Raw genomic sequence first — 12,847 nt, 5'->3', positions numbered from 1 at the left:
TTTTGCAGGTTAGCTGTCGGCGCTCCGTGGTTCGTGAGGAACGTTGACCTACACGACGACCTGGGCCTCGAATCAATTCGGAAATACATGAAGTCAGCGTCGGAACGATACTTCGATAAGGCTATGCGTCATGATAATCGCCTTATCGTTGCCGCCGCTGACTACTCTCCGAATCCTGATCATGCAGGAGCCAGTCACCGTCGTCGCCCTAGACACGTCCTTACGGATCCATCAGATCCAATAACCTTTGCATTAGATGCCTTCAGCTCTAATACTAGGGGCAGGCTTAGGGACCCCGGTAACCGTACTCGTCGAACTCGACAAAGAGGTCGACGTGCAACCTAACCCATGCATCAGCCCGCTGAGTTTCTCGCCGGATCTTCTCAGCGGGTCGCGATTCCGATCCGGTAGTAGATTCATTCGCGAAACAATTGCTCTTGAGTTGTTAGGTCTCCTTCGGAGGCGCTCGGGCAGTTGTTAGCAAATCCCACCCCTCTTGGCTGAGCCTTTGCTCGCCCACCTGTCCTGGTGAAACTGGAAAGGCCTTCGGGCCACCAGTAAACTTTCAATCATAAAAAAAAAAAAAAAAAAAAAAAAAACTTTTTACAAACAATACGGACGTCCCTACTCCGTCATATACATATATATATAATAATATATATATATGAGCACCGGACGGACATACAAATACATAACAAAATACGCTTTTATAGAAAATCCAACTAAAAATTAGACAATAAATTTTAATAAATTTGTACTGAAGAAAAAATTATTTTATTGTAAAAAAAAGCGTGGGGTGCTTTTTAGGATATTATCAAAATAACCCTTCTACTCATATCTGTTCATAAAATATTTATAACTACTGATACTGATACTGGTACACTATTTTTAATTCAAATTTATTAAAATTTATTTTCTATTATTTAGAACAGATAGAATATAGTAATAGAAGAGGACAGAAGCAAATGGAAGTCCTTAGAGGAGGCTTTTGTCGAAAGACAAGCGGCCAAGAGGAGAGATAAGCCGAATGCCGAGATATGTTTTAGTTTAAGTTAATTTTATTGTTTTCTTACCTCTATTGTTATCATTTTATGTTTAGTTAAATAAGTTAAACTCTAACAGCAATAAAGGCTTATTTATTTTATTAGCTTCAGACGTATGTAGGTTTGTAACGGTATCTTTGAACATGATTTTGACCCCCTTCAAAACGTCGGATTAACTCGAAATTTGGTATACTTATTGAGGACCGATGACAATGCAATATTTATAAAAAAAAAAGAAAAGAAAAAAATTCAATTGAAATTCAACTTTTTTTTTACAATAAAATATTTTTTTCTTACGCTATTTTTAATTCAAATTTATTAAAAAATATTTTTTTATTTTTTAGTTAGATTTTCTATAACCGCGTATTTTGTTAGTTTTTTTAAAACTATTATTTATTTTATAGATAATAAACACTCGAACGAAGAGCAAACAAAATTGTTCGTCACACGAACGTTTGCCGGATGCGGGATAAAGAAAACACGACCATCGTTGCAACAGTCAGAACCGCTAACTACTGTACCATCGAAATAAAAAAAAATCAAAATCAAAAAACAAAATGTGTGCAATTCACACGTGGTAGAAGTGAAACCTTCCAAAATTAAAATACAATTATCCTAAACGTCTTAAGTATATGTAAAATTTTGTCATTAGTAAATAATTGTAAGGTAGCGCCCTCTGTGAATTGATATTTTAATTTCACGTATAATCCTAAATTAAAATTCACTACAAGAGCTTTCATACACACGTTAGTATTAAAAAATCTCACAGATGGCGCTGTATTAAATAGTATGTATATTTCTGTCTCATTCTTTGCTGGCTTCATCCTACACATTTTTGTATTTGTGTCTCTTACCTGTCGTTTTTTCCGTTGCATCCGGTTTGAAATCACAACGATTCTAAAGAAGTTTTCACTTCAAAAGTTTTATTCAACATAAATGAAAGTACATACTTGTTGAACGTCAAAAGAACTACCGCCAATTCACAAGAACTAGCCTCCGTCCTGAGAAGAATTGGAAAGAAACTCAGTGGGCATGTCTTTTTTTTTTTTTTAAATATTAGTTTTTTTTTTAATATTAGATTTTTTTTAATATTCATTTTTACAATAAGTAATTATAACATAACAATTATTACAATATTGAAATGCCCGGAGCGAGCAACTCAATAGAACTCGAATCAATAGAACTCCGCTTCGAAAGTGAATTATCAGCGTGTTTCATGAGGAACGTGGATCTGGTACTTGACTCCATCAGTAAGTGTTTTCAGTTGTGGCGTCACTTTGAGAAGGCGGCACGTTGACGTCGCCCTAAGCACGTCATTACGGATCCTCGCGATCCACTAACGGTGCTTTTAGGTACCACAAGCACCGGTCACTGTTCTCATAGAACCCGTCGCTTTCAAAGGGTTCGACGAGTGAATTAACCCATAGACATAACTCACTGAGTTTCTCGTCGGGTCTTCTCAGTGGTTCGCGTTTCCGATCCGGTGGTAGATTCTGCGAAGCACGGCTCTTGCGAGGGTTCATTTTAGCAATAACATCAGGTTTGAGCCCCGTGATCTCAACTACTTGCTTGGTTACGCTGACATACTTTCTCAAGGCTACCAGCTTAGACACGAAAAAAAAGCTAATTACTTTAATGCTTATCAATAGAATGTCGGTGACGCGAATCCATAAGATTTCCGCTACCAAAAAGTGTGCAACGCGACTAAAAAAGTTTTCACTTGAAACAAAAAAATAAGTTTTTGTGCACACAAAAACGAACTTAATACCATCTAGTTTCCTTCGGCGTATCTAGACGGCCGCGACGATACGTTGAGACGAAATGCGTCTAATTCATTTTCTTGTTCTCCTAACGATCCATTTGGCTGATGCGAAGAATAACAATGCTAAGTCGCTGACGGAGAGCCTGGGACGGGAGATAATTGAAATCGACAACCCAATAAAAGGTATGTAAGAGGTAAGGCTTTAGCTGTGATGAAAGACGATTTAGACCGTGGGAACTCGAATGGAGGCCACGGATGGGTACCAGGAGCATGGGGGTCCTCCGAACAGGTAGACCGATGATTTAGTGCGCACGGCGAGAAGTCGTTAGATGCGGAAGGCGGAGGACTGCATTGTGTGGAAGGCATTGGGGAAGGCCTTTGTCCAGCAGTGGGCAGATTAAGGCTGATGATGATGATGATGACCGGCTTCAGACCTTAGCTTAGTCTTCGGACCGCGTCTCACACCAATGCGTCATCAAGGTTTGCTTTTATTGTCCTTTTTGTACTGGCTCCTGGTCTCATATAACACTATAATTTCACACAACACGTGCAACATGAAATACTTCACAAATGTTCACGATTTACTTCCAACGATGAAGGAATAACATCGTATAATAAAAAACAAACCTGCAAAATTATAATTTGCATCAGCACTGGTGGTAGGTGGTAGTCTTGTGGGTCCGCACTGGTAGGTACCACCACCCTGCCTATTTCCGCCGTGAAGCAGTTATGCGTTTCGGCTCGAAGAGCAGGACAGCCGTTGTACTGTTAAAACTGAGACCTTACAACTCGTGTCTCAAGGTGGGTGGCATCATTTACGTTATAGATGTCTGTGGGCTCCGGTAACCACTTAAAACTATAAAGCAATAAAAAAGTCAATGTAAATGAAGTTCTATGAGAAGAGACGCCTTGAAAATACGAGCAAGCTCTGTTTATTTCGGTCCTTCCTTTAACAATCAGTATCTCATAGCGTCCATAGTGCTTACAGCAGCAGCCATCAGCCATTTTCCCTTTTTCTTCCAACTCGCGATTCTGATGCAATATGCATCTACATAAAGAAATAACCTCTGAACTATGAGGTCTCATTTGAGGGCGCTAGGGCAGATGCTAGTAAGTTCTTTCCAGCAGAGCCTCTGAGCTCACCCACTCATTCAGCTGAAGCAGAAGACCGCAGAGCCACCATACCAATCAAAAGAATTTCGAAAGCATTCCATGCCAAAACTATCCCTTGACAGAACTACCCCCGGGCCTCGAAGAGGAGCCGTCGGCTGAAAATGACGAAGACGGAACCAGCGCCACTTTGCGTCCAGGAACGAAGGGGGGAACCAATAAATCCTCCACGGTTCGTCATTTAGAACTTAGTGCTATGAGTCTGTTCAAGACGATATTTCCCGAGCGCTATGACATGTTCAAACGAGGCCTATAGAAAATACTTGACGGTAGGCAGCGGCTTGGTTCTGCCTCTGGCATTGCTGACGTCCATGGGCGGCGATAACCAACCACCCACTCGTCCCACTATCTAAACAATACAAAAACCGCTAAGGATTCCGTAGACATCCAAATCTAACCTGCAAAATTATAATTTGCGTAATTACTGGCGGTAGGACGTCTTGTGAGTCCGCACGGGTAGGTACCACCGCCCTGACTATTTCTGCCGTGAAGCAGTAATGCGTTTCGGTTTGAAGGGCGGTGCAGCCGTTGTAACTATATTGAGACCTTAGAACTCATATCTCAAGGTGGGTGGTGGCATTTACGTTATAGATGTCTATGCTCCGGCAATTAATATAATTAACATCAGACGAGCCGTGAGCTCGTCCATCCAACAACGCAAAAAAGATATCAAAACGTGAATACGCCATTCAGTATAGAACTTCAAAGGTCTGACGATACAACCAGTCCCACCAAAACAGTGTTCGTGAGGAATCTCGACCAGCACCACGCCGTCAGTAGATAAACCTGATTGAGCACTTTACAGACTGCGTCGGCTAAGGCTATGAGCAGAGCGGAAACCACAAACTCCTCTGTCGACGATGAGGCCAAAATCGAGAAGGAACTAGCTGAGATGTACAAAGATAATTCGGGTGAGCCGTGCGGAAACTAAAAACGCGCCCAATACTAAAACACGCTAAAACGAAATACCCACCATATTTGGTTTTTATCCTATCTATTTTTTACTGGTGGTAGGAACTCCTGTGAGTCCGCGCGGGTAGATACCAACGCCCTGCCTATTTCTGCCGTGAAGCAGTAATGCGTTTCGGTTTGAAGGGCGGGGCAGCCTACTGAGACCTTAGAACTTATATCCCAAGGTGGGTGGCGGAACTTACGTTGTAGATGTCTATGAGCTCGTCCACCCAACTAAGCAAAATAAAAAATCTATTTCTGGTAACTTCGATGGATTATACTAGCTTCACCAAAGGTAAGCTCATCACGGGGCTCATCCTTGGAGAGTTTGCTAACACTGGCCCTAATAAGAGCCGCGCTTCGCAAAATCTACCACCGGATCCGAAACGCGACCCACTGAGAAGATCCGACGAGAAACTCAGTGGGCTGTGTCTATGGGTTAATTCGCTCGTCGAGCCCTGGTGTTGTGCGATGGTGACTGGTGCTTGTGGTACCTAAAACACCGTTAATGGATACGAACAATGCCACATCAAAGTCAAATCAAAGTATTATACACAACACGGCCTGATGTGTTACTCTTTGTTATTAGATATCATAAGCTATGCCAGAACAGATAGCTATACAGAAGTATGAGCAATATAACATAGTAGTGTTACGCGCTGGGGCTTGGGATAAATAAAAATTCTACAGAATTACAAATTAAAACTGTACTAGCACTTAGAACACTTAAAACACTTCACAAATACTTTAAAATTCTCAATTCGCTTCTTCCGCTTCGCTTCAGGTGATCCGTTTGCTGTTTCGCTTCGAGTAGTTCCGATTACTAACTGACTGCGTGCCATCTCTACAACGCTTTTATAGTCGATACGACATCCCTAGAATTATCGAGAATATTCCACACAAGTCGAATATTGGGTGTTTCCGCTATCTGACAATAGATGGCGTTGTACCTCTCGAGCGTTCTAGATGCTAATAGATCCTTCGATATTCGTTCGACTATTCGGCGATAGATGGCGTCACTCTTACCGGCGTAACATTAGTATGGCATTCAAAAAGCTAATCCCTTAATGTCGGTATTTATTTATTTATTTAGACACACCAACAGCAATAAACACAAAACATTCAAGCTTAAAATTAACATGCATAAAATTAAGTACTTGTATGTGTAAGCCAGTTACAGGCACTTACAGCAATCTCTTGCACTATGACATGCTACAGCAATTTTATATATATCTAGTAGACTCTGAGAGAGACGAATCCGAATTGTAACGAGAATGAATCTATTTGCAAAAGACCTAAAAGACTAAAAAATACTTTAACAAACAAAAGAAAGCAAAGTTAGGCAATCCAGGCGCCTTAGTAAACAGAAATCTATATACGTGAAGCAAAAACTTTGTATCCCTTTTTACGAAAATTGCGCGGACGGAGGAGTATGAAATTTTCCACACTTACAGAGAATATAGAGAAGAAGTGCACAATGCTAATATTTTTTTAAATAATGCATACAAGATACATTAAATCAATAAAGAAAACATTACACATACTACATACCATGTATTTGACGCACACACGCATGCATACTATTTATTTATTTTCAAACTTTTGTTCTTGACGTCTGTTGTCAAATTGAGAATAGAAAAAAAATAGAAAAAAAAAAAAAAAAAAAAAAAAAAAAAAAAGAGAATAGATTAAATATTGTTTGTCTTTATTAATAATCTTTTATAGTGTAACCTTGGCGAAATTTGTGAGTATAGAAGTATAAAATACAATTATAATAGTGTACAAACTCATTATACAATTCCAATTAATTATAGTCGAATTTCGAGTACTGGAGAACCTCTAGTCAATTTAATTACTTCAGTGCACCGCGTAGGGCACCAGTGAACTACATGACCGTGAAAGGGCTAACTAAAACCTTTATATTTTATTAGATTACCAAACAGATAGCTCGGAAGCGGATAGTAGCTCCACGATTGTACACAAGGAGGAGGGTAATCTGATCGCCAGGAGCAGAGCGTCGGGGTCAGTATATGTAATTGAGTAAATAAAATGTAACACATGTTGGAACGAAGTTCCTTATCGCGCGTTGTGAAAGGGGGCTAGACGGAAAAAATTGTTACGAAAAGTTGTCACGACACTTTTTAGATCCGTCATTCTGACCAATCAACGTGTAGGCGCTTATCGCGTGACATTGCTCGTATCCGATTGGTCCGCGTAATAAGTACAGTTTCTCGAGATAGCGTTTCAACAATAGTAATTTAGTTCATAGTTTTTTTTTTTTCTTCTTCATAATGCCGTAATTTATTATTATAACTTAAAAAAAAATTACAATTCCTTCACTAATTAATCGAAAGGAACTTCGTTCCATCCGGGTGTCCCTTGACACCTCTGAAGTTTTTATTTTTAACCGACTTCAAAAAAGGAGGAGGTTCTCAATTCGAATGTATGTTTTTTTTTTATGTTTGTTACCTCATAACTTTTGACTGAGTGAATCAATTTTGATGATTCTTTTTTTATTACAAAAGCTGACGCTTCCCGTGTCCCCATTTCAGTTAAGTCCAGTTCTGATAATGGTATCCATGAGAAAACTATATAAGTCTTAAATTCGCATTAAGTACGTGCGCAACAAATAGATGAATAGGTAACTCAATAACTCAATATCACGCCAATCGATTTCGATGATTATTGTTTTTAGTGTATATTCATTTGTTTTGAAATATCTTTTTTTTTTGAAGTCAGTTTTTGTTAAAGCATGTGTATTTATAATTACTTATTGATGTGATAAAGTCTTAAAAATTAACAAACGCTGGCTACCAGCACGAAAAAGTGTCACGTTCCGCCCGACCCTGAGCGTGCGAGCGAGAGCGTGGAACGAGCGATAGAGAGGCACGATCGGCCCTAGCGTTGGCTTGTGACACATTTATCTCTCTCCTCGCGTGACGTCAGAGCAAACCGACATTACAGACAACCAATATTTCTTTTAGCTTATAAAATAGACTAGCGAAGATCTGGCCTCTCGTATTGTTACGCGTTGGGGTTCGGGATAAATAAATGTGCCACCAAAGTACAACTAAAAACTGTATTCACCAATTAGAACACTGAAAACACCCACAAACACTTAATTCGCTTCGCTTCAAGTGATCCGTTCGCTGTTTCGCTTCGAGTAGTTCTGATTACTAACCGACTGCGTGCCATCCCTGCAACGCTTTTATAATCGAGACGAAATCCCTAGAATCGTCGAGAATATTCCACAAAAGTCTAGTATTGTGTTTCCGCTATCTTACAACAGATAGCGTTGTACTTCTCGAGCGTTCATGGTGCTACTAGGTCCTTCGATATTCGTTCGACTATTCGGCGATAGACGGCGTTACTCTTACCGACGTAACAAACAGTACTAAGACCATGGACATCAGAATGGCCTCCTGACCCAAGCTTTGAGCTCCATATCTTATATCTCAAATTAATTAAGTAAATTATAATTATCTTAAGTTTCAATTCTTCTAACAGGATTTCGTTTATCATGTAAAATATACTTGAACCTGAACTAAGAAGTGGTTAATTAGAAAAATAGTTAATTAGAAAAATTCGGTTACCGCCAGCAAGATTCGAACCCCGGTACAGCCGCTCACCATCATGTGGGCTGGATGCTTGTCTGCCTAAAAAATAATGAAAAAAAAATGCGATTTAGCCTCCTATAAGAAGATATCACTTCAAAAACCAATTGGGTGTTCCAAAAAAGACATTTCTTTTTCAGCTTCAAGTTTCAACCAAATTTGAACAGTCGAGAGGAAATCGAAAGGTTCCGGACCTCAGTCGATGACATTAGCTGTGATAAAGTCACACAGAGATTGGGATTGGTAAAACCTTACTATAACATAGTGGAGAGTATTAAGCAGTAGGCAGCGGCTTGGCTCTGCTCCTGGCATTGCTGAAGTCCATGGGCGACGGTAACCACTTACCATCAGGTGGGCCGTACGCTCGTCTGCCTAACAAAGACAATAAAAAAAAGAGCCTCGAAAAGCTTAACCATAAAAAAATCAAACAAACAATAGAATGACTTGTTATTTGATTGATTCAGTGAAATTAACGAAATAATATTGTATTTTTTGGTGGCTTTTAGGAGCCCTGGGCTGCCGGTACGGTAGGCAGCGGCTTGGCTCTGCCCCTGGCATTGCTGAAGTCTATGGGCGACGGTATCCACTCACCATCGGGTGGGCCGTATGCTCGTCTGCCTACACGGGCAATAAAAACCGTTCATGAATTATCATCAAACGTCAAATTCAACTGTCAACTGTCATAACGTCAAAATTGACATTGATAGACGATGCTTAAAAAAATACATGTGTGCCATTCACAAATGGTAGAAGTGAAACCTTCAAAAATTAAAATACAATTATCCTAAATGTCTAAGTATATGTAAAATTTTGTCATTAGTAAATAATTGTAAATCATCTTTTATAGTATGAGGTAGCGCCCTCTGTGAATTGATATTTTAACTTTACGTATAATCCTAAATTAAAATTCACCACAAGAGGTTTCATACACACGTTAGTATTAAAAATCTCATAGATGGCGCTGTATTAAAAAAAAACATTACGGACTTATTTTTTCGTTTCATCGAGTTTGAAATAACAACGATTCTAAAGAAGTTTCACTTCAAAAACTATGGAGAGTAAGAATAAACAGTGATCAGCACCATCTCAGTGTATTAAAAAGCGTCCGCTGAGAGGGAACCAATTAAGATGGCGCCACAGTAGCAAGTGGAAGGATTTTAAAAACGGGGCCATTAACCTAGCACACTTCACTTCAACCCGACACACTTCGCTCTGTTTAAAACTGCTATATTCATATCATTCCCACTTCCTACACTAGCGCTATTTCGGTGAGGCTTCCAACAACAATTTGCTGCTCACAGGCGAACTTTAACTTGTCCCTATACAAGATAACACTCCTTGCTTATTCTACTTCTCTACCCTCCATATTTTAAGCGGCTGCAGAGATTCTCAATTCTATTTTTGTGGCAATACGCTATTAAGATTCTAAATTTGACGGCGCACAAAGACAAACTTAAGTTAGAAAGATGTTTAATTGATCACCGTGTAAGTAAGTGTATTGTCGTAATAAATAATCAATTAATTCGCTTTTATTACTCGTGGTACTCTTGCGAGTCCGCGCGGGTGGGTACCACCACCCTGCCTATTTCTGCCGTGAAGCAGTAATGCGTTTCGGTTTGAAGAGTGGGGCAGCCTTTGTAACTATACCAAGTGGGCTGTGAGCTCGTCCACCCATCTAAGCAATAAGAAAAAAAAATGTTTGGTATCTTCGTTCTGTGACCATCAATTCCATCATCTCCAAAACGTACATTCAACTGGAACATTCGGTGTCGCGACAGTTACTGATGATGATACAGCAGCTTTATAGCTAAGACTAGGTGATGATCGTTCCGTCATAGCTGACCTCCTGATCCTTCACCAGACCGAGCCTCCAGTAGCGGACACCTCGTCGGGACAGAAAATGGCGGATCTGATCTCAAAACATATCTTCATAATATATCTGTTGTTGCTCAAATAAATTCCTTGGTGTATTTTAACTTGTTTTTTTGATACCATCTTTTGTATTGGGGGTAGGATCTTCGCACGCGATCTGCTCGCTGATGGGGGGGGGTATTTTTCTGTTGCTATGTTATCGCAATTGACAGAGATGTATGCGCCATCAAAACTATCAACGGTAAGACGTATACTATTCGACATAAAATCCCTCATAGATCAAAATGAAGGCGTCAAATCCTCTCAGCTCAACTTCCCTCAAGTTCTCCAGGTCGATCTAGTGGATGCCTACTCGCACTTGTTTTTAGCATGTTTTTTAATAACCCACCTGCTGTTAAATGGTTGCTGGAGTCCACAAAACCGCCACCCACCTCGAGACATGAGTTCTCCGTTCCATGAATCCTTCACCTCAGGAGGCCGAGCCCACTGCGAGGTCCCCGCGCCTAAGGGGCGCACGGGATATGTGGGACTGAACGATCGGCAGACATTGGGAGCCGGCCGCGGGTATGGAATTTAGGACCCTATCCACTTAACGATTGCCCTATACTCTGGCCCCAGCGTCTGTCCCCTCGAGGTCAGAACCTAAGTGGACAAGGTCTTACCGCGGCTAACACTGCAACAAGACAGCGCAGCTCACCCCAACGACGCCCTACCACCAGTGATTACGCAAATTATAATTTATGACGGGTTTGATTTTTATTACACGATATTCTTCCTTCGTCGAGTAGCATTAAGGTTCGCAATTCAGCAGTGAACCGACCTATACTTTCCCGGGGGTTCGCGAAAGGTGACTAAATGAGTTCTCCTGGTTACCGTAGTGTAATAACAACGATATCATTCCCAAGGTGGGTTCAGTCGTCAAAATCAGGCGGCATGTAGTACTCCTTCCAAATTCCTATACAGCATGAGAAGGACAAACTACGCGGACTTCACGTAATGTCGGAAAAGAGTACCAAGAAATCCCTTCATCGCGGAAGCAGTTCGCGATCATAAATCAAGCATTTCCTTAATTTGTTAAGACTAAGACCGCCCTTACTGGTGGTAGGACCTCTTGTGAGTCCGCACAGGTAGGTACCACCGCCCTGCCTATTTCTGCCGTGAATCAGTAATGCGTTTCGGTTTGAAGGGTGGGGCAGCCGTTGTAACTAAACTGAGAAATTAGAACTTATATCTCAAGGTGGGCGGCGGCATTTGCGTTGTAGATGTTTGGGCTCCGGTAACCACTTAACACCAGGTGGGCTGTGAGCTCGTCCACCTTTCTATACAATAAAAAAATTAAAAAAGAATGTGTTAGGTCATAACGACTTAAATCTGTTCAATAAGTTACTTATATCTCAAAATACACAATACAATAATATCGATCGCTTCATCGCGCAGATAACAATTCATACTGGACATTAAAGATAACATTTCTAAACTGATACGTTGTAGGGATGTTATCCAGTGTGGGTATGATATATATTTATCATAGACTAGCGGCCCGCTCCGGTTTCGCTCGAGTCTTAAACAAAAATTTCAAAATAAAAAATTATAATACACACACATTAATCCTTATATTTGAATCAGGTCTCAAAAAATACTTAAACCTTAGAACTCATATCTCGAGGTACGTGGCGGCATTTACTTTGTAGGTTTCTATCGACTCCGATAACCACTTAACACCAGGTGGGCTATGAGCTCGTCCACCCATCTAAGCAATAAAAAGATGTGTGGTGTCGTGGGACACCGGATAGGAACGAAGTTCCTTATTATAAAAATATTAATGTTAAGTTCTATTCGAGGTATAAAGAAAATAAAACTGGAGGTTTCGCAACAACCCACGGTCATTCGGTAACGTGCGAACTCATTGTGATACACTTCATTCACGGTTGTTTGCATAAGAGTTAGTGTATTGCGCAAACAAACGCTCTGAGATCGTGGTCAATGAATGATAAAAAAAATATGTTATTTTTGTACGTTATTACAAAGTTCAATCGTACACTGTGTGCATTACTAATAAAAATCTTACATTACGGACGCTTTTTCCTGGTTAGGGGTACCGCTCCGCATCGCCAAATAAGGAACTTCGTTCCAATAAAAGACATATCTAGAGGTCCTATTAGTTCTATTTGCTATTGGTTGCTGTAAGACCCACTGAGCTTCTCGCCGGTTCTTAGCAGTGGGCTTATTATATGTTTTATTATATGTTATTAAAGATTACAATTCAATGTGCAATCTTCCGCGAAATGAAAAATAGCGATAAGACATTTAATTTGAGTTCGATTCCCGCTTCGGTCAATGATGTTTGAAATACTTAAGTAGATTGTATTTATATACATTACATTAATCTCTGGTTTCCACCGACAGCGTATTATTTGACCCAAAAAAAACTAATT

General features: G+C 40.2%; 1 protein-coding gene across 1 annotated transcript; it reads left to right on the top strand.

The window, feature by feature from the left end:
* The first annotated feature begins 2,545 nt into the window (after positions 1 to 2,545).
* Positions 2,546 to 10,497, top strand: LOC114244335 (uncharacterized). The gene is made up of 6 exons (XM_089731433.1): positions 2,546 to 2,988; positions 4,041 to 4,147; positions 4,781 to 4,886; positions 6,858 to 6,948; positions 8,681 to 8,783; positions 10,402 to 10,497. The coding sequence occupies exons 1-6, from the start codon at positions 2,865 to 2,867 to the stop codon at positions 10,495 to 10,497; spliced, it is 627 nt and encodes a 208-aa protein (XP_089587559.1). The 5' UTR covers positions 2,546 to 2,864.
* The last annotated feature ends 2,350 nt before the right edge of the window (positions 10,498 to 12,847 follow it).

Source organism: Bombyx mandarina, chromosome 11 (genome assembly GCF_030267445.1).
Source record: "Bombyx mandarina strain Sakado chromosome 11, ASM3026744v2".
Lineage (NCBI taxonomy): Eukaryota > Metazoa > Arthropoda > Insecta > Lepidoptera > Bombycidae > Bombyx > Bombyx mandarina.
The sequence above is the reverse complement of the archived record's forward strand: the minus strand, read 5'-3'. Positions and strand labels throughout refer to the sequence as shown.

Bases quoted from the DNA above. Each gene is read 5' to 3' on its own strand.
- LOC114244335 (XM_089731433.1), top strand. From the start codon at position 2,865: ATGCGTCTAATTCATTTTCTTGTTCTCCTAACGATCCATTTGGCTGAT. The intron at 6,949-8,680 runs GTCAGTATATGT...TTTCTTTTTCAG, and splicing joins GCCAGGAGCAGAGCGTCGGG to CTTCAAGTTTCAACCAAATT. The intron at 8,784-10,401 runs GTAAAACCTTAC...ATCCTTCACCAG, and splicing joins TCACACAGAGATTGGGATTG to ACCGAGCCTCCAGTAGCGGA.